Raw genomic sequence first — 22,538 nt, 5'->3', positions numbered from 1 at the left:
CAGCTCATAGCTCACGTAGGAAGTATGTTAAAAAGTGACCCATTTTCTTACTAGATGCAAGATTCAAATCTAGTCAACAGTACAAACATTACTGACTTGCAAAGTGAATAGCAGTCTTTGTACAATGCTGGATAGTTCTGGCAAATAAATAATGGCACTTTTCTACAAAGTAAAGTCATAATGTTTTATTCAGACTTTACTTACTCTGATGTCTTTTCTCTAATAAATTCTAATTCCCACAAATAGAAATGGACCCATTTTCAAGTTTCCTTGGCCTACATTTTAGATGACTGGAAAGCGATGAAAGCCGAAATCAGGTTAAGTTGAAATATTATTCTTTAACAAAACGAATAAAAATATGTTATGCTATTGGAACTGTAAAGCAATGTTTCATGAACCTACTTAAACATACTTTGGCATACCCTGACTACCATCGCACTGCAACAAATTCAAATGGAACATGAAAGTGCATCCATTTGCTAGTGTCATATTTTCATTTTGCCAGGATAACAACAACACAGTAAGTATATTAATTACACATAAATTAGTGGAAGAGTGTCAATATATGCTGCCAAATGTGTGAGATACTCCTGAAACTTTGACTACTCTATTGAATATGCTATACAAGGCCATTATTTGGATAGTAAGACATAGCACTAAAACAAAACCAACATGTGCTATGTTTTACATTGTAGGACTACCCCAGCTGTGGAACAGTGACCACTATATCTCACCATGTTTACACAGTCAAAACAAAAGGTATCTTTTTTCTGAATGTTTTAATTATAACTATATGAAACATGAAAACTGAAATGTTCTTTTAGCCTTCAGTTATTTCTAACTGCCGTGCAGGGTTATTGAACCTACAGTTTATTCTCACTGCTGTTCTTCCTCCTCCAGTGTCATTTATCCTTTAGTTTATTCTCACAGCCCTTGTATTTCCTCCGGTATTTGATGCTTGTAACGATAGTTGGCCGTCCAGGAAATGCCGTTTTTCCGCCGTAGATAGTGTCTGTCTCTGGATTAAACCTGATTGGTTCCAGATTCATGTGCAAGTTCCTGGGCAAGTCTAACTTACTGAGGTCCTCATATGCACTTGTGTCATGGACCTGTGTTCTGAAGTAATCCAGTGCTGTTTCCACATTCTGCATGGAATTTAGTTCTTGGTTTGGGATGTTATGATCAAATTCTTTGGTCAATTTAGCAAGGAACTGAAGAAAAAAAAATAGATGGAGAGTAAGTTAAAGTGAAAAAAGTGGAAGTTATGCAACTAGTTCTGTCTCTACTGGCATCATTGTACTATGACCTTTGTCGGGATTTTACTAGTTGTGTTCTGTGGTAAATATGGTTCTCGTTTCTTTTTATATCAGAAATAAATAAATGCATAATGAAAGAATAAAGCTATCAAGATGCAGGTCAGAATAGTGTCTTAGTTCTGGTATGTTTTTTCTTTTTATTTAAACAATGAATTCTTTTTTTAAAATATCCCAATCCAAATTCACAGCGACAGACTACCTTGTCAAAATTGATATGTTAGTCTGTAGCTATGCTCACAATGAACCATTTTACAATATGCTGTAAGGATTTCATTCCACGGTTTTTAAACATCATTGAAAAAAGGCAAGGCATAAGGCAAAATTGTTTGCTCAAAGGTTCAAAATATGTTGAGTGTGTGTGTGTGTGTGTGTGAGAGAGATTAGGATTTTTAACGTAGCTTTAAAAAAAATTCCGTCATATCGCTATGATGTCTGCAGCGTGGCAGTTTATAGTGATGTCTAGCACTGAGGCATCATGTCACAGACATGTAGTATGATGTCCCACCCAGTCACATTATCCTGACACCAGGCTGACCAGTCCTAACACTAACCTCTTAATGCAGAGCGCCTAGCGAGACAGCTGTTAGTACCATTTTTTGTATGTCTTTGGTATGACTTGGCCGTGGTTTGAACCCATGACCTCCTGCTTCGGAGGTGGACACTCTAACCACTAGGCCACCAGAGCGGTCAAAACGTGTTGATAAAGTTAACATTAATTTAAGTCACTTACCTACTAACACTTAACTTTGACTCCTGTTAAGAAAACTGAAGTGCTGTCTGAAGCAGAGTGCTGATTAAATTTACAGCTTTTGGATCCTGTGAAAATATACCTGATACAAAACAATACATCAAATTTGTCCTTGATATACAGAAATGAATTTTCACAGCACTTGCATTAAAATTTTCTGAAAGTACACATGAAATTCAGGAAGTGAATACTGCCATGCACATTATAAGTAGAAGTAAGCCTAGTTGTGTACTGTAAAATCAACCCCATCATTCAGGTTTCAAAACAAAGAAAACTGTCATATCCTTAAACCTACCCTAGGATATACACATTCCCCTTTTTATAACATGGATTGATTGCATTTTGGAAAATCAGAAGGATACATGTTCTTTAAAAATTTGTATCCTGGTGCAAATTTGTAAAATTCAGGAATGCAACCAAAAGCCATACTTAAATTAGCCCATTTTACAGTCTACTGTCAAAGCTATGCTCACATCTGGCCAATTTATAGTCTGCTGTCAAAGGATGAGAGCCTTAAGGTAGATTAGTTCTTAGCTAATTGTGTTACCCTCTTTAAATCAAGTCATTACTATTATTATTATTATTGTATGCTCACATATGGCCAGGTGTTTCATACTTTGTACAGGGTTTGATTTTTAAATTAAAAGAATTATCCCATTTTTTTGTACTAAATGGTAATCAATTTGTAACTTTATAAAAGGACCTTATATATTTGAAAAGAACTTTCAATCCTCTTCATTTTTTCTGTATGATTGATGAGCATAATTTGTCTTGGTAATTATTTGGATATACTTCAAATGTGCCCCTCTCATTTCCACTTCCTAGACATAAGATATAACTGAAGAAAAAAAACCCAGCCAATAACCTGTATAGTTTAATTATATCATATAAGTCATTTATTGCTCTTTCAGAAGATAGTATTGTCCACTTTGGCAAAATTCATTTTCACTATTTTATTAACACCTCAAGTAAATATACTTTGCATTTGTTTAAGTCAAATTCTGGAGCACATGGAAAAATATATTTTGATCTGCTATCTGCTTTAGACTGAACAGTGTACCTTGATACCATATATAATGAAATTTCAGTCAAGATTCTCTTCGTTTATGCTTGCTACAAGCATCTGCAACTTCACCATATATCTGTCCCACCCTCAGAATTACTTAACAACTGTGAAGCAGACTATGCTGTAAAAGCCATGCTCAAACTGGTTTTGCATTTTTGCAGAGATGAAATTTAATAAAAGAGGTATCCCTCTGATTTTCCACAACGGTAATCCTTTTTTCATATAAAAAGAGAAATGCTTTTTATCATAATGGAACTGTTTAAAGAATATACATTTTTCTTTATTTTATCAAACATGGTGTTGATTTTGGTTTCCAATTATACAGCTGGGTCTTATTATAATGTTCATCTTGGAGAAAATTGCTAACTCTAATGGGCTATATCCACTTCCTGAATGCCGTAGGTAAGTTAATAAAAATTAACTGATGCCTTTCTTTTAGTTTTGATTTTTAACAATTTCTTCAAAGCAATGAGGCAATAGAAATTCCTATACAAAGGAAACACATTCCTGCATTTCACAGCCAGAAAAAGTTAGTGTACCATATGCTTCATAAAGTTCATTTCACAACACAGAGAAGCAGTCTTTTTCATCAGTTGTCTGCATCAGACAGCACAATTTTCCTGCTTGAAAACTCATGCACAAGGAGGTTAAAAAACAATGACAAAATCCGAAGGTACGAGTTATGAGACTGCTAAAAAGTGAAAAAGGAGGTGCCATCCTGGCATGACATTGAGAAAACCAGGGAAGAGGGTGGTAGTGGTGTTCTTTAATGGCAGAACAATTGCTTAATAATCATGTTGGAAATTTTTTCCATAAACAGCTTTTGCTAATGAAATTGTTCACTTTTTGGAATAAATTACCACTATTTTCAAGATAACCAATTTCTGAAAGATAGTGAAAAACATTACAACAATGTTTCAAAATACATCATGTACATGTGTATCTACAAAATATTGTGTATTTCATCATTGCTTTTAGTTCAACTAAAAAAGATTCCTTTTTTTCAGAAGTTAGAAACAGTTATTTTGAGAAACAACCATCAATGGTGAAACTCAATTTTGTAAAACTGTTTTATTACTAAACTAATGATACCATGATTTCAGTGCAAGTAACAGTGAAAATTCTGATCTTCGTTGAGTGCCAATTCAGGAATTTTAATCTTCAATGCAAACGTTGGAACTTGCTTCAGTGCAAGAATAGAGCAAATACTTCCACAAGTTAGCTACCAAAACACAGTCAGCACTAAATTAGGTTTTCAGAATGTTTTGTATATTTAATTTAATTTGTATTTAATTTAATTGTCTGTAGTTTAAAAAAAAAATTATTACAAGTTAAAGCAATGTAATTTTGTTTACTGGAATTTGACATTTTCCAGAAATTAGTCTGACCTGACTGTTTTGTCATCAACACCTAAAAATAAAACTTTGTATCTAAATGGTGACCTAGTTCCTGACCTTGATTAAAAATTAGTAACAGTTGAGTAAACAACTTTTTTTAAATTATTTTTATTGTGGGATACATTTAACGAGATCAAGGCTGTACTGGAAAACGTGACTTTAGATATGTAAATAGCTTCTACGATGTTCTAGAAATTCTGGTTTTACCGGAGGGTTGACCCTAATGCAGGAATCTGTTTTGCGTCTCAAATTACTGTAAAACCTTTGTCTAAAGAGAATTTAGTTAGTTGTGCATTTAAACACTTGATGTCAAGGTGTTCATTTTGTTGTGACCAGTTTGGAGTTACAATCTAATTTCTATTCAAATTATTTGGATTCTAAAACATTAATTCGTTTTCCTGGAAATATTTTAGTGCTCATACCGTATTCTTGGACAAAGACAACATTTCTTTAACTTTTATTGCAATTCAAGCACCAGAATATTATTGTCTATGGAACAACTTAGAAATGAAGACACAACAGCACTATACTAGCTATAGCATACATCATCATCTTCCATTTTAGATTTTTGTTGGGACAGGAACTCAAATTCATTAGAACATTTTTGTTATTAGGACTTCTAATTTAATAATTCTTGGATTATTCTTAGATTACTTTTGGATTTGATTCTTAAAAGCGTCAAGTTCTTTTCCTCATTTTTACATGTTTTTTTTTCCAGGGAAATAAATTATTTGTTAAATTTTAGAAAACTTGTCTTCACTTTTTCTTTGCTACTGTTTATTAAAGTCTTAAGATGTAACAAGGGAAAAGCTTGTGGACAGAGCTGTTATGGTGAACTGACATAGTTACATTTAAATACAAGAGGACACATTGCATTTATGGTGATTACACATAAAAATAACTAAAAGATAAAATTAAAACGAATTTCACTAGATACAAAATTATTTAATTGGTATTTAATAAAGTACTTCCTCCACTAGGTGTAAGTAACATTTTCATTGATCAAAATTTCCTTGAATATCGTTAATTGCTGTATACTAAGAATGTCAGTTGGAAAGATAATGTAGCAGATTATATGACTTCTTATTAAAAGTTCATATTTTCATAACGTTGATCAAAATTTTCAGGCCCTATCTACCAACTATGACGAAAAAACAAGTGATCTATCAAAGTTTCAGTTACCAATTTTGATCACAATTTTCTTAAAGTTCAATAAACAAGGAAAATTTTGGGGTATTTTCTGGGTAAAAATACAGGATCCATGCCTGAGTCTGCATTATAAGTGGGTTTTCAAGTTATCAGGGCACGATTTATCAAGTGAGTGGTGTATCAGGGTTTGGTTTACCAATTTTATTGTGACTTTCTTCACTTTCAACAAGCATGGGTTATTCTTTTGGCATTTTCTAGAAGAAAAAAACAAAAACAGAATCCACACCAGCCCCATGCCATAAATGGGTTATCTCGGTATGAGTTATGGAGAAAGCTGTGTAGTGATCAAAATTAATCTCAATCTAAGGTGCAAAAAGAATGCTAACTTTCTTGATATTTTTAGGGTTGTAGAGCAAACAATATTGCTTTGTGCCTTCTGTACCCCCACCCCCACCCCACCCTTAGGTGGAACCATTAAGTCATTTTGTAGTATGCTGCAAAAGTCATGCTTACATAAGACCATTTTAAAAATGAAGAAACTCTGACAAGAGAATAATGCAAATTTTCTATCACTGTGATCTTGAACCCATTATCAAAAGAGTGAGAAAGTGTGTTGTAAAATGAATTAGCTTCAAAACTATTCATACCAACTACTCTGAATTCACTTATTTTCACTGATATCTATTTTTGTGGTTTTGCAAACAAATGACATTTTCTATTGATAATTAAGTTAACTAATTTAGGGAGGCTTCCTATTCTTTCCACAGAAAGATCACTATTTGTTTGGATCTTTCAATTTGTTGTTTGCAGTGAAAATGAAACCCATGAAACTTGTAACCTTTACAGAAAACTGGGAAATTAACTGGCATTATAATTTACTACTTTTTCTAGCAAAAAGTGTTTCTTCCATAATACTTACATGCTCATAATACCTTAGGAGAACTACTACTACCTCGCAAATGCAGCCCTCCCTGATTAAAACTTTTAGCTAAAGAGCTAAAATCTATCTGCCCACTTAGGTGGCAGTTAGAATGATCTCATATTGATACTTTGATTGGCCAAAAAATCCAGTGAAATCATCAGATTCAACTTGAGCAAAAAGCATGCCTTCTATATGGATGACACTGTGGGGAGGGTGTAGGTGTATTACAATTCGGTCAGTATTATCCAAGGCACATATTTTACTAGGAAGAAACTTTCAAATAAAAATACACTACCTAATCAGAATACTTTAGGAGAATAGTTAAGAGGTGGAGGGTGATACATCCCCTTACCTCAGAGACCATTTCCACTCCATTAAAGAATGCAAGACAACTTCTAGATAACCGAAGTGGAAAACTGATTCTGTATGTCGAGGAGTGGCTTCAAAAGTGAAAATGTTTCCCTCCTGCAAATCCAGAAGTCAAGAAGCTGTGTAGTTATGAAGCTGTCAAATGAAGCAGGAAGGTAACTTCTGCACCAAGGCTATAGGTCTCACCCAATAAAGTTGAGCCTTTTGGGATGAAAGACCTATGAGACAAAAACTCAAAAAGTGTGTTCACATATCTATCCCATGACACCTAAAATAAATTAGAAAACAGTTTTGTTCATGTGCAATGTATGTGGCAACTGTCCTAGCTTAGTGAGCCAAGATGTGAAGCAAATTCATCGGTGTGGGGTTAATTCCGATATGAACAATGAATAATCCACCTTATCCAGGACAGAAGTGTCTGTGTTGATATAGTTTCCCTCCATGAAGGATAGAAGAGGTGTGATCTACCTCAACACAACAGCTTGGTCTTCTTTAAGTGCCAGTTTAAAACTCACAAGTCCTGTAGGTTACCTTGAGATGCAGTGTCCAAAGTATACAGGAACTGAATACCAAAGTCTGATTAAACATGAATGGTAGCCTGTTCTTGATAATGGCACTAGAGGCTATAATGAGTGATACTGACACATCTTATCAGAAATGTATGCAGATGGGTCCACCAACAGGGCATTTAATAGCTAATTCTGCCTTTCATTCACCAATGCACTGAGGTTGCAGGACTTGTACGAGAGGTGACATAATAAAGCTTCAGATATTTCGAATGGTGTCTTGTTCAACCTATCATAGATTCCACATAGACAAGTAACCAAAGTCACTAGACACATGTAATCCAAAATGAACAGAACACCAGATAGGTCTTTGATTTGTCTGATATCCTCTCTTCCAAGACAATGCAGGGTATCAGTTATCATGGAATGGTAGGTTTTAATTGTGATTGGTATTAAATTATTTCTCTTCAAGAGTCATAGGAAGTTAGTTGTTGTTATTGTTGTGGGTTTAATGCCATTTTCAACACCCAATAGGATATACATGGCAGCAAGTACAACTTTTGAAGGAAGAACGGGGGGAAAACCCTATAAGAACCAAAGACCCATGCGAAGCTACATGCAAACTTTCTCACACACCCACATTGGCCATGCACAAGACTTTAACCAATAAGGACAAAGGAGAGATGGCAGCAATCCACAAAGGCAGGCAAGCACTTTAGATCCCTCAGCCACCCGAAGCCCCACCACAGGAAATTACCTATTGAGGTATGGATGCATGCTGTGGTATAAAATGTTCATGTCTGAATATATTCCATTGCCTTTGTATGTCTTTAAAGTGGAGAGGCCATCTTTCCTGTTTGATTATCCACCACCAGTTGTAAGAACTGTTTGTTTGTAAGGGCATATTTTAATAAGATCCAGACATACAGGTTTAGGAACTCTGGGCTGGTGAGGGAACATCTCAATTCCTGGTGATTCTGTTGATCCAAGATTTTCCATTTGCTTGGAATAATCAAGAGGTGGAGACACTGATTATTTTGCTTCCTGTATCATCTTCAAAACCTGAGGTGATATACATGTTTTCATTCCAATCTAGACAAGAGCAAAGATTACCATGGACTTCTAGATCCAGGACCGGTGAGACAAAAGGATGGGATTTTGGCATTCCATCTTGTGGCCAATAGGCCCTTCACAGGTCGAATCCACTGGGCACCTGCTGAGTGAAAACAGGAATGAAGAGGCCATTCCATTGGCATTAGTTGGTTCCTGCAGGACAATCAGTCTGTCAATACATTAGTGAGCCTAGGTTATGTTGTACTTGGACAAGGATTTGTCACTCAGGACACTGCTTTAGAAAATCCCAAACATGAATATGAAGTTATGAGAACTTGGTTTATCCTTGACATCTAAGATAAGTCACCACAGTGAAGATGTCAAACAGGATGTGAAGTCCAGTCCCATGTAGGTTCTCAGCCATCAATGAAAAGCTTTTGGAATGGTTTCATCTTGAGAATCTTGATATGTAAATAATGATCTTGATGAGGCCACACTCCACTTGCATCCTGAAATGGTAGGAGACTTGCTCCCCCCAGTCATCCATGTTTGCATCCATACAGATCAAGACTGCCAGAGATTGTACTTGCAGATGTATCCCAAGCCAGAGTAAAGTGAGGTTTCCCTACCTTTGAGATGGAGACACATAATGTGTTCATTGTTAAATGGTCAAAAATATGGCCTCCATTTGGACCACAGAATCATTGTAACAGGAGCCAGAGAAGGCAAAACTGGACTAAGACATCCACTGCTGCATAGTGGGTGGAATGTTCTGTATAGGCAAGGAATCGACCATTGTACTAATTCAATTCTTATTTCTGGGGATGATGTGCTCTGTTTACTTCAATATTAAGTTTCAGACCTAAATGACCAAAATGTTGAGATAGGAGGAGGATGGAGTTGTCCTTGATGATAAAGAGACTGAGAATATGGAGGGGTAATGAGTGATACCATGTATCAATCCAAGACATAATTTGCCAGCTGCTTTGTAGCCAGTAGTTTATGTACGCAAGTCAGAGGACTTTCTGGAAACCATGTGAGTGATGTGATGTCATGCCTCTTGTAAGACCATATTGATTACTACATCTCCACAATGGATGGCATTGTTGCATTCCATTATGAACCCAAAAGCATGAAAGATCTGACTGAATGCACATAGGCTGGCAACCAAGTGCAAAAAGTGCTGTGTGCATAAAACAAGAAACTCAGGGCAAAGGTGCGCTGAACGTGATATTGAAAACCCCAAATCACTTGTTGTATTCTTATGTCATCATGGCATATCTTCCCAATTCACTGGAAGATCGAAAATGACGTATTGCCATTTTGTTTTTAAAAAAATTAATAACTTTTGGTGAGAATATACAATAATTGCAGTATAAGCTCTCTTATTGTCATTACAATATCTAATGGTGTTTATTAACAAATGGACAAAGGCCTTCACAGAACGTATCTTGAAATATTATCGTTAATTAATTCTCCTTTTAAAGTCCGTCACCATAACAAAACACCACATGCATTTTAAAATGAGCTCTGACACCCTTTGATGTTTTCTTATCCAACAAAAATTATATCTCAGTACATGCTAAAGTGAAGACCACAGACCAACTAGTATTAATATTTCATTATAGTCATACAAAATATATAAAAACCTTGTAACTTTCTATAGTAAATTTGAAAGTCATGGACTATGTTAAATTGATTTGTATATATACATATACTATCTTTTAAGTGCTTGTACTGTTTTGACTTGGATATAATTAACATTTTATTGCAAATCTATTCCATGATATACCCTTCTATTGTTATGTATATTGGTGAGTATGAATAACAAGTAATGCGTATGATCACTTGTCCTTACAACATCTGCTGTATGGACAATGGATTCAATGGCACAATGACAAACTTTCATTTCCTAAAGACGGCCTCATTTTACTACTGACATCCTCACTGTTTTGACCTCTTCTGTTGATTCTTGCCCTTTATCTAGTTTCAACTGAAATAACCAAAGCACTAAGTATGTTTAATTACTGTGTAAATAACACTGCATAGCCATGTGGTTGTTGTAACAATGTATATCATAATTAAAACAAGAATGAACTGTTGATTTAGCAGTGTTAATTGATGATGGAATATAGTAGGGTTGTAGTACAATAGGATTATCATAATCATCAGGTAACTGAAAATAGTCTTTTTTCTCTTTACAACAGCTATGAATCAAAACCGCCCTAAATAAATACAGTCTTGTACATTGACAAAATTTTGCTTCATCTCTCTCTCGCACACAGGCACACACGTTTGCACAAATGAACCCAAACACGATTTTAAGTTTTGTTTCTTTACTGCAATTTGATAAGAGGTTATTGTTGCTGTAAGAATACAAGTTGCACTTAATTCCTTGACAATGTGGACTTGTATCATTTCGTACAATTTACCAATTAAATAATACCTAATGGAGAGTACCAGGTCAAATTTCATGCTTTAGTTTCATCTGGTCTGCTGAGGGTTAAAGATACCATGGTTATAATACTCACAATTTCTCAGGAAACAAATCAATTTTCTACCAATATCATGCAGAGTGAAATGCACTGAATGGAATAATGCTCTTTCATTGGTCCACAAAAATAAGGTCATCAGCTGGTGCAATATATAATTTTGTTTGAATATGTTGGTAGACTTCTACATATTTAGCAATGTTTGGTGTTAAAATTCACCACAGAGGCAGAATGTAGCCGAGGTTACTATTGAAAATAATGTTTAACACCATGTTCCCATATTAACTACCAAATAATAAGCTTTATCACAATACATTTTTGATAACCAAAGTTGTCAAAACAGAATTGGTGATGATAACCTGTATAATTTATCTTTTAAATTTTCCTAGATACATGCAGCAGACATGTTTGCTTGTTGTGACACTAAACTTGTCTTCATATCTTCTACTTAAGATTAAATACAGACATGAAGTTGTCTGTGGAAGAACTAATCTACTTGATGAATCTAACCGACTAAGTGTCTGGACTGACTACACGAAATGTTTACAGCAAGCACCCAAATGATCTATACAACAGCCTCGTTAAATAATGGTTAGAACTCAGTCATTTTACTCCCGTTAAGTCCAGACATCATCACATGGCCCAATTATGTAACTGTTTCTGTCATCAATTGGTGGCAAAATGTTCCTGGGGTTTTCCCCCGACTTTTATCAACATTCGCAAATTTCAAGGGCTTTTCATGTTTTGGAAAAAATATATACTTTCTCCTGATTTTCCCCCCTGATTTTCCAGTAGCATGGGAATCCTGTTTGTCTATATCATGCACCAGACCGGCACTTATTAATACAGTTATGGCAGTGTGAAGGGACATCATTGTGACCCATGCAGGTACTTCCAAGGGTGCCTAAACATGTGAAGACAGCAAAGTTATGACACTGAAAAGTTAGAAACGCTGTCATCAATGATAGAAAGAGCAGAAAGGATACTTCCTTTTGAAGATGAAACTTCTCCAACTTGTTTTAAGTCAGTAAACTTCCAAATTGCTTCTATGAATTTTGCAAGGCCTCTGTCATTAGAGATCATACCAGTTGGTATAATAAGAATTAACTGATGATTTCATGGGATTTGGTGCAATCCCAGTAATGGGGAGATCACCCTATCTAAATGCCCCCAAGGTGGACTGATAATGTTTAGCTTTATAGCTAAAACATTTTAATCTGGGAGGGCTGGATTTGCGAGCTAGTAGTAGTTCTCCTAAGGTATTATGATCAGGTAATGTATTTGAAGAAGAAATCAATAGACTTAGGTAATGCACTAACTCCTCACTATTACAAATGGGAAGCTTTCCTTGAAATTCTTTTCTTAACTGAAAATTAGTTACATGAAAATGAATTTCCTATTAATTCAAAGGCATTACTTAGAGATAGGTGTCCTGTAATAATACATACAGAATATACATCATGGTAAAGGAAGGTAAAAATATAATATACATATGTGTAATTATTTACCAAAACAAAATAAATTAATTTGAAATTAACAGGATATGCAATGATTCACTGGTGTAGTGTATACAAATGCAGTAAAGTACATGTATGAAGACTGCTACTGGATGCACAAGTGATGGTGGGCAAGTAGGGCAATTGACACATTACCAGTTTAGGATGTTTTAGTTGTTGCAAAAATTCATTACGCACAATGAAAATGTTTTCATATGTCTTAACACAAACATTTCTTCACTGAACGTTTGTAAGATGAGGCATCAGTGTGTATGCAAATGAAAACTTTTAACTAAAACAATAACAAACCGCTCTTCACGACTTGAACCAAAATGAAACTGCCAAATCTTGACATTAAGTCACCTTAAATTTCAAAGTTCTATCTTCCAGGGGCATTTTCTTCCAGTTATTTTTATCTCCACCCAGCACATCAATAGCTGCCTTTTGAACTCTAGACTCCACATCAGCTGGAGGATTATAGGCCTTCACAGTCTCTATAGAACTGAAATGGCAAGTTTGAATTGCTTAGTTATCCAATAATTTTAACAGAAAGTAATACCCGTCTTCTTTATTCTCAATGACATATTCTTTTATACTTCATGCTTAGCTTTTTTCCTGCTTTTTTTTTTAGGTTTATTTTGTAAAGTATCAGATGTACATGTGGTTCCATTAAAAAATGCAAGCACCATTAAACATTCAATGTCTAAATCACATACCTTTATATCAATGGCCAGAAACCTAAAATTCAAGTTACTTTGTTGGCATGGAATACCCATAGATGTTTTCTGTTCATTGTACTGTTTTTTCCCCTTTTGCCAGCCAGATAAGAAAAGTGTAGACTTAAGGAAGAAGTTGACTGTTTGGATGCAGAAAGGTTTGGACATTTGAAACATTAAAGTTCTAACAAAATAACAGAGAAATGATAATAATAATAAAAAAGATTGTGTCAGCTTCAATGTATCTCTTTAAAACTGTCATGTCTTTTAACTGTAAACAAGAATGTCTGAGTTAATATGGTTATTCCGTTTATGACTTATACAGTACTGTAAACACAAGAACATCATTAATGTTTTGGAGTAAAGTTATAAAAGACACTACTGAAACACTTAAAGGAGCCAATAATCTATTAAAAAACAACTGTCATGATATTCCGGATGCGATAACTCAGGATGTGGCCCTGGGAACTACATGTAGTATGGTTGGAATAATTTTGAACTTATCTATTACCTGTACAAAAACTCAGGCTGTGGCACTGAGAACTACATGATGTATGGCCAGAATAATTTTGAACATATCTATTACCTGTACAAAAACTCTGGCTGTGGCAATGGGACTAATATGGTGAGAATGATCATGAAAATACTCGTTACATGTAGAATTCTGGTTGTGCCAATAGGACTGTCAGGCAAATAATGATTATCTACAGAACAACTCTGGCTGTGACAATGGGACGTATAGTTGAAATGATCAGACAAATACTGATTACCTGCAGAACAACACTGACTGTGGCAATGCGACTGGTATAGTGTAAATGATCAGACAAATACTGATTACCTGCAGAACAACACTGACTGTGGCAATGGGACTGGTATAGTGTAAATGATCAGGCAATATTACCTGTAGAACAACACTGACTGTGGCAATGGGATTGGTATAGTGGGAATGATCAGGCAAATATTGATTACCTGTAGAACAATACCGACTGGCAATGGGATTGGTATAGTGGGAATGATCACAATGATTCTTATTACATGTAGAGCAACTCAGGCTGTGGCATAGGGAACTATTATGGCGACAGACTTGCCAATTCTAGGGAGACATTCTCTGTAAGGTAGTCAATAGTTTTCAGTATGTTGGACAAATTTTCAGTAAGGACAAAAAATATAAAATACTTGCAACAAGTAATGATTTAACAACCTTTACAGTTCCAACTTACTCTATATAACTACCATTGTGACTGGTATGTAGCAGTTTTGCATTTTCTAAGAAACTTCTGGTCAAATTCCTTACTGAAGTAGTCTCCTCCCTTCACTTTTATTAGCAGGATTGCTTTCACAGATGATATGGATTTTTAGTGGTTTTCCGTAAAAACTGAGAATACCCTCTCATAACCTGCATCTGAATGTGGAACAAAAAACATTATCTTCATGGTGCTGGACAACAGTTTGTATTTCAGCTGACCATTGGCATCCTTGTGTTCACTAATAAGACACCATTACTTGGCAATTCTTTCAGTGTTTAAGATCAGAGAATTCAATTTGTCAACTTGGTAATTCAAAACCTAAGCTTCTAAGTTACTTGGCCAGAGATCATACATCCACTCAGCTTTAACTGACCAGTTAACATGCATGTCCGCTGATGATGACCCAGAGTTCATATCCACTCGGCTTTAATTTACCAGTTAACATGCATGTCCGCTGATGATGACCCAGAGATCATACAGTCATGGGAGTTATAAATGACCAGTTACCATGCATATCCACTGATGATGATCCAGAGTTCATACATCCACTCAGCTTTAAATGACCAGTTAACATGCATGTCTGCTGATGATGACCCAGAGTTCATACAAGGACTATTCAAGGACTTCTGGATGAGGAGGCATTCAAAACCTGTCATTCAACTATAACTTAAAAAGGGCCATAACTATAACAATACTCAGTCATGAACATATGTACAAAGTTTCAGAGATCCATGAAAAGTTCAAGATCAGTTGCATTCATAAGATTCTGTCATACACTGTATTAATTTAAAAAACAAAAAAAAGGTAGTAACTCGAATAAAAAATTGTACTATGTGGTTTATTATCATTTAAACAGAAGGCAAGTTTTCTAAGTTTTTACATGGCTAATATAGATCTTGTTCATACATGAAAACATAACAGCCACAGGCAGAGGTATAAGAAACTTGCCCAAGCAAGTGTTCTTCTAGCAAACTGGATTCACACTGCTGATAGTTTATCTTGTCACAGGTATACATGCAAAGGATTTCTCCTAACCAAACAAAGACCATGCTGTCACGATTCAACCTCTGTTATATATAAAGTCTTCCTACTAGATCTGCACATGCAATATCATAAACTTGGGTAAAAAATCTTTTAACAAGAGTCAATCGAAGGGATTGACACTGGTGAAATGAATTTCCAAGAATTCAAGGTAAAACCATTTTATCCTTTTAATTCTTAAGTGTTGAAGCTATCTCTAATATTCTGAAAAGATTTGTCACTCACGATTTTGTAAGATAAACTGGCACAAATCAGAGACAGTGTACTTTATTTTACAAGGCTGACGGTCAACTTATTTCAGCCCTGTGTAAAAAAGAAACCCAGGCAACAGTCTATCCAATATTTTAAGCACTGAGACGAATGCAGAGTATCACAAAAAATCTGTATCCCAGATAAAAAATGGCAATATAACTTCCCATTTTTCCTTTCCAAGTCCATGTGTAATGATAAGAAATAATGTCTAATACACTTGCTTTCATCGATCATACCAAAACAGTCCATGTATTTACAAAATCTAGAGAAATAAAAATTTCCTATGAGGCGTACAATTTCAAAGCATCCTTTGACTTACGTTCTCTTTTTTAAAATTTGTACAGCATCATTTGCAAGAGGACCATCAAATTTCAACTGAGGTTTTCTAATCTCTGGTTTCTTCTCCTCTTTCTTTTCTTTGCGTTTGAAAAAGGCAGTTCTTTTTAAAATCTGAAGAAAAAAGGTATTAATAGATATATACCACAGCTCAACAAAAATTTGATCATGTTAAATGTAAAGCAATTTTTGGAATCTACTGAATTTCAAAAGAAGAGCTCAAACATCGGTCAATGAGTGTCATCTTGCTCCATATTATGAGACTGATATGTTATGACTCTATGGTATCAGAAAAGAGCAAAACTTAACAAACTCAGGGTTCCTGCCACAAATCTGGAAAAAGATTTAAGACCTTTTCCAGACCAAAAGAATAAAATTTTCCAAACCTAATAATGTGGCAAGTTTTTTGACCTGCACAGCCAACATGATGCTTTAGTTTTAAGTTTGGAAGGCTCTATCCAGGCTTTAAGTCATCAGCTTCTTCCCACAAGGTTTATAAACACAATGTCCATGCATTCTTTAAATATCAGGTCCACACAGGTACACAAAAGGATCGGTCCAAGATGTCAAATTAAATAAAATCCAATGAAATTAAAATGAATACTCACTAGCACAACACAAACTTAATTAATGAAATAATTCATGAAACAGGGTTAATACAGATCAGGAGAGCTGAAATTCAATGACTTTTCAATGACAAGTTTTCAGTTTTCAATGACTACTCTTGGTATCCAGTGTTCTGCTGTTGTTAGTAACTGAAATACAAGAAACAAATACAAAACCAAGACAGAAATAAATAAATGTAATATGAAAGGAAAATGATATTTAAAAACAAAGTCATTGTAACCTAGATGTTTACCATTGCCCTTTAGCTTCTATACTTTCTTCTGCAACTCCACTGCTTTCACTTCAGAGATGCTGCCAGGATTTTACCTAATGGGGGAGGGGGTACCCAACTGTTATGAAAATAAGGGGGAGTAGAATAAAAAGGAGGGATGAGAAGGAAATGATCATAGTTTACTATATACCTAACACTACAATATCCATCTATCTTTCTTCCAGCTACACTCTGTTATAGTCCTAATGACACCAAAATCTTTAAAAGAGGTTCCTTCTAGTCATATTCACGTACGCATTAATCTGTTGATTTTTCTGAGTTAATCTGTTCCTCACCAGCATATGAATATTGTTCTATGGTGATATGCACATGATGATGGGGCATTTACATAGCTAACTTAGCCAGCTGGAACAAGTTTGGAAACTATTCCTTATGTTTATGTACATTTTTTCACTGCTCATGGGTAATGTCTTTTCGATACTTTAGCTCCAAATTAAGATTTTTAACCAACATAAGCTCTGCTTACATTTCACTTTCTTAAATCTTGTTCAAATAATGGTATTTTGATCAAATAAATATATTTACTTCATAATTCTATTTTTAGATTATTTATTAAATTGATCTGAACACTTAAAAGGCCATATGCTCAAGGTATTATTTATCATTTATTGTTAAGGAGAACTGTAAAATTTTTGGATTTACCCTCATTATTACATATGTTTTTGTTTTTTTTTCCACTCATAAACTTTAAGATATTATTCCAAAAGCTGATTGAAAATTTAAATTACAATTTTCTGGACTTTGGGAATTTGCAAACATGTTAAAAATATAACACTTTTTATAGTACACTGAATTAAACAAATTTGTGATATGCCCACATTTTTTCAAGTGAATTCAGAAGACAGTGAAAACATATACCCCCAAGGCCTGGAACAGCAATTTTCAAATTTAAGACTTTTTCCAAAATTCTAGACCTACGCAGGAACCCTTCAAACTATACAATTCAACAAATAATTTATTTCCATATGATACAAAGTGAAAATTTAACAAGAACTTAACAGCATTGTGAACTAAATCTCTGATAATTCAAGAAGTTCTGTCACATGTCCAAAAGTATAAACTGTTCCAATTGAATTCCAACGCTGTTCCAAATGAATTCCTATCTTGAATGTTCTGATGCATCAACACACTTTCATAGGGTTCGAGTCTCAGGTTCAACCAATGTGGCTATGTGAGAAAGCTTGCCAGTAGCTTCTCGTGGGTTGTTGGTTCTTTCCGGGGTTCTCCCAGGTTCTTCCTCCACCATTAATACTGGCCGCCATGTATAGCCTATCATGTGCTGAAAAATGGCGTTAAACCCTACAACAATAACAACTTCCATAGTGTTAATGTGCTAAAAGTATTGCTGTATCACAAATGCTATAAACTAAAGCCACTGGCATCAACTGTTTTATCAATACAACGAAAATATGTGAAAACATGAAATAACTTTATATGTACTACTATATTGAGGTGATGGGAAAGTTTGATAAATTGGTCCCTGGCCAATGTTCTTCGCTGAATGTGTGACTTTTTGAATTATTACTGTGGAATAATTAAAGATATAGATATATATGTGAATTTGGTCTTTCTGGCTTGTGTTTTTCTTGAAACTGATGTGAGGCATGTACACCTCATGTAGTCACTGCTTAGTATGTGGCCTGTGAAATACTAATAGTCGGTTAGGAAGCTTATAATAGTAGACACGCTGGTGCAAGTCAGGTAGAATATATATATATATATATATATATATATATATATATATATATATATATATATATATAAAACTGCCTTGATGACAACTATTTTGAACTGCATCCAGCTATTAAGTACACAATGTTTTTCAAAATTATCACCTAGAGAAATGGCTTGTGTTTACATTGTGAGCATCACATGTTCTAAAAAAAATGGCCCTCGAACATGACAAATTAAATTCTGGGTTAGGGTGCATCTAGTCCTAAAATGTAAGACGTATCACATAACGCTCAAAACATAAATAGCAAGGCCTAGGTCTTATATTGTAAGACTAGAGTGCATTAACTTTTTTCTGAGTTTCCACTGCCAAGTGAAAGATATTATATGGACCTTTTGACCGTACTCATATATTTTATTTTATTTTATTAATTTTTATATGAGGCAGGTGTATGCAACATCAACTTTGAGAATAAAAACTGTCCCTTGCACCGCGAGAAAAGGTCAGACTCCTAACAGTTAAAACGGAGACAGAGTGTGCGTTGGTCAAATGATTACAAACGTATTCTTAATTGGTAGAATGAAGAACGAAATACTACCACAGAAATAAATAGAGAATTAATAACTTCTTCGTTATTATACCTTGAAATAGCATGTACTGTTTGGTCTAACGAGCAAATTGCTAATTTGCACTGCCCTTAAGCACTTCATGCAGGTAGACATATCGAATAGTTGGACTTGGCATAGAGTATCGTTTCTATTAAAGATCTATATAATAAAAGTACTTTAACCAGTCATCGCTCAATAAGAGTAGTCTCCCTTATCATTTGATCCCAAAACACTTGAGAAAGGTTGAAAATATTTTGATATTATTTTGTACATTTATTCTCCCTAGAAAAATGATAGAATGCAACATTTTTATAAAAAGGATTGAAATGTTGTTTTAGAAGGTACTAGAAATTGGCGCAGGGTCATTTCGTTCTAAAAGCAGTTCGGCATGGGAACGATTCGAACCGAACACTACTTTATGGTTAGGACGATTCGGTTCACAGGGACTCGTTATAAAGAAAATTAAGAATATCCGTCAATGAATAGAGGCTGGATGGGTTTTATATTGTTAGGTTTGGACCCACCCAGCCCTCATTTCATTGACGGATACTCTTAATTTTCTTGGTAACGAGCCCCTCTGATTCAGCTTGGACGTTTCTGCCATACTTAATACTTAACCTTTATTAGAAGATTAATGTTACTTGTCTCTCGAGACTAACGGATGCCAACGAATGTTACTTGAAATTCGAATACATATATTTTCATCGAAATATATTGCGTTGCTTTTATAATGATGCTAAATTCAATGTATCTTTAATATAATCAACTGTTATATATATTTGTGTTTGTGTGTGTGTATGTGATTTGGATTTTTAACGTAGCTTTAAAAGCTACTGATTTACAAATGCCGTTGTACATATCTATACAATTACTGATGTACAAACGCTGCACCAATATCTATCCAATTATTGTGATTACTGACAAGTGAAATATGCAACATATTTTCAGCATTTTAACATTTAACATATCAATATTTGTTGACTAATACTGATAAAATACCAGTGATGATAGTGACAGATGAACTGCTGATGTATTGTCACAGTGATGAAGGAAAAACAAATTAAACATTATTTTTAATGAAAAGGGTTGACCAATATTAGTTGTTACTGGATTATGCATCAGTATAAGCCCTCCCCATATGTGTTTCTTATTGTGCTGCTTTTAAAATTAAGGTATGTTATATTATATTATATTATATTATATTATATTATATTATATTATATTATATTGATTTTTTTAATGGTAGAAAAATGTGCTAGAGTTGGCAGTAGGAAAGAGGGACAGTCGACCGACTGGAAGCAAGCATATCCTTCTTGTCTTGGACAGAGTTTTTAAAGAAATGGTGCAATTTGCAATATAATTTCCCATTCATGGCCCAACACAATATGCAGCAATTAATGTTATAATTAAATTATACACATACTGGCCAGAACACGCTATGCAGAAATTTAATGCTGCATTTAAAGCATATACACACACTCACACACACAGAGGCCTAGTAAGTTTACATTAGTAGAGCTGTAAATTGGTACTTGGGTAATAATAGCCTGGGTAACAAGTGCACATGGCCCCATAAGCCTTTGGCTTGTAAAGGCAGTACTCACTTTGTTTTAAAGTTGACAATCCTTTTGATAGTGCTGTAAAACTAAGACTTGTACTTGTTCTTTGCCAAGTAGAGTTCCTCATCTTCTCGTAAACGTTTGACCTTAATCTCTAATCCTGTTTTCTCACATAATAACCCTTTGATTAAGCCACGAATAATACTGGCTTCTGTGGCAAGTAAAAGAGGGTGAATATTTGAGCTTGCCACACAACTGACATGTGTTAAGTTCCAACCTTTAATTGATTTCACAAACTGTATGATCAAAATGTTTTTTACAGAGCCCAAGCTCAGTCTTTACATAAGCACCTTCGTGTGACAGTGAAGCCAAGAAAAGGGAGTCTGAAGATATTTACAATGACTAGATCATGATGATTTACTAGACAATGATGGAGGATTTCGGAACTTTATCAGACAATGAATTCTTGGACTTTGTACCAGATGGCATTTTATGGTGACATTTATAGCATACAATGTGGTCTTAACTTTAGTTGTTAATTTGTAAGACACATGGAATTAACATATGGGGTATTATGAATTTAAATTATTCTGAACTATTTTTATACTACTATGTGTCTTGTAATTGAGTTCATGGATTTTTCATATAAATGGAATTGATGTTGGATACATGGTGGATTTCATTGAATTTAATTAGAATAAATTACAAGTTGTTAATTTATTTGTAACATATTCTACTCAATAATTCATGTATGTTTTACACAATTGTTAATTTCCCACCCCACCCCACCCTCTCTCTCTTTCTCTCTCTCTCTCTCTCTCTCTCTCTCTCTCTCTCTCTCTGTCTCTCTCTTTTCTTCTCAAAATACAACTCTGACTCACTAACAACAAGTCACTCCTTCTGAGAAATCTGATTTGCAATATACTACTACACTTCAGCCACTGAAAATGTACACTTTTGCACCCATTTGATTGGGTACTTGTGTAACCATCACTAAGGTTGATTTTTTCAGTAGAATTTTTCTAAAATGTTCACAGCTCTTAATATTAGTATCAATGGAGCAGCCAGGTGTAATTCACACCCGGGGCTTTTTTAACATGTAAAAACTTTTGAACATGTTCCTGATATAAACTGAAAGGAATTAAAGAGTCCTGTTATTTAATTTTAGAATTGCTAGATACATATCATCTTTGAAATATGTGTAGAATATAGTTTACCTTCTTTATCCAATATTTTCTTTTGAATTGTCTCATGTTCAGCCTCAGTTTTTTGTGTGTGCCGTATAAGGACATTGCTGTTTTTTTTAACCTCAAACATATTGTAGTAAATGTAGCATGCATTGAATAATTTATCATAGAATATCCAAATATGGCATAGCAAACTTTATTTGGAAAATGCAATGCTGTGAGGATCTGTTATCTGTCATATTGGACAAAATACTGTTAGGGTAAACATACCAATATAATTTACCTAATATAGGCTTAATAACTTTATCATTCGCCAAACTTCCAGAAGAACGTAATTGTACTTAGGTTGTAGATTTTAAGTCATATTATCTTTTTGTCTTTGACAATAGTTTTATTTGCTAGATTGAATGGGATAGGAACAATTCATAGCCTCAACCACAATGAAGCTATGACATCACAGATAACACACACTATCCATAAATTTAATGCTACAGTTTAAGTTTATACA

At 34.6% G+C, this 22,538-nt stretch overlaps 2 protein-coding genes across 5 annotated transcripts in view; one reads left to right on the top strand and one right to left on the bottom strand.

Annotated features, from left to right (window-relative positions):
* Positions 1-762: 762 nt before the first annotated feature.
* Positions 763-19,438, bottom strand: LOC149775529 (uncharacterized). Its single transcript, XM_089943172.1, has 4 exons — positions 19,318-19,438; positions 16,090-16,220; positions 12,878-13,016; positions 763-1,211 (listed from the first exon to the last, which is right to left on the bottom strand). Exons 1-4 carry the CDS (start codon positions 19,396-19,398, stop codon positions 903-905), a joined length of 660 nt encoding a protein of 219 aa, XP_089799298.1. The 5' UTR covers positions 19,399-19,438; the 3' UTR covers positions 763-902.
* Positions 19,439-19,482: 44 nt separating this feature from the next.
* The window catches only part of LOC149775528 (tubulin delta chain-like), a 30,792-nt gene continuing 27,736 nt past the window's right edge, over positions 19,483-22,538 (top strand). For 2 of the 4 annotated variants that reach the window (XM_089944217.1, XM_089944220.1), the window contains exons 1-2: positions 19,483-19,526; positions 21,166-21,338. The gene's annotated coding sequence lies outside the window, so the exon portion shown is untranslated. Of the gene's footprint in view, positions 19,626-21,165; positions 21,339-22,538 lie in introns of all 4 variants that reach the window. The other 2 variants (XM_089944218.1, XM_089944219.1) reach the window with 2 other exon arrangements.

Source organism: Sinohyriopsis cumingii, chromosome 19 (genome assembly GCF_028554795.1).
Source record: "Sinohyriopsis cumingii isolate HCF-2022 chromosome 19, ASM2855479v2, whole genome shotgun sequence".
NCBI lineage: Eukaryota > Metazoa > Mollusca > Bivalvia > Unionida > Unionidae > Sinohyriopsis > Sinohyriopsis cumingii.
The sequence above is the reverse complement of the archived record's forward strand: the minus strand, read 5'-3'. Positions and strand labels throughout refer to the sequence as shown.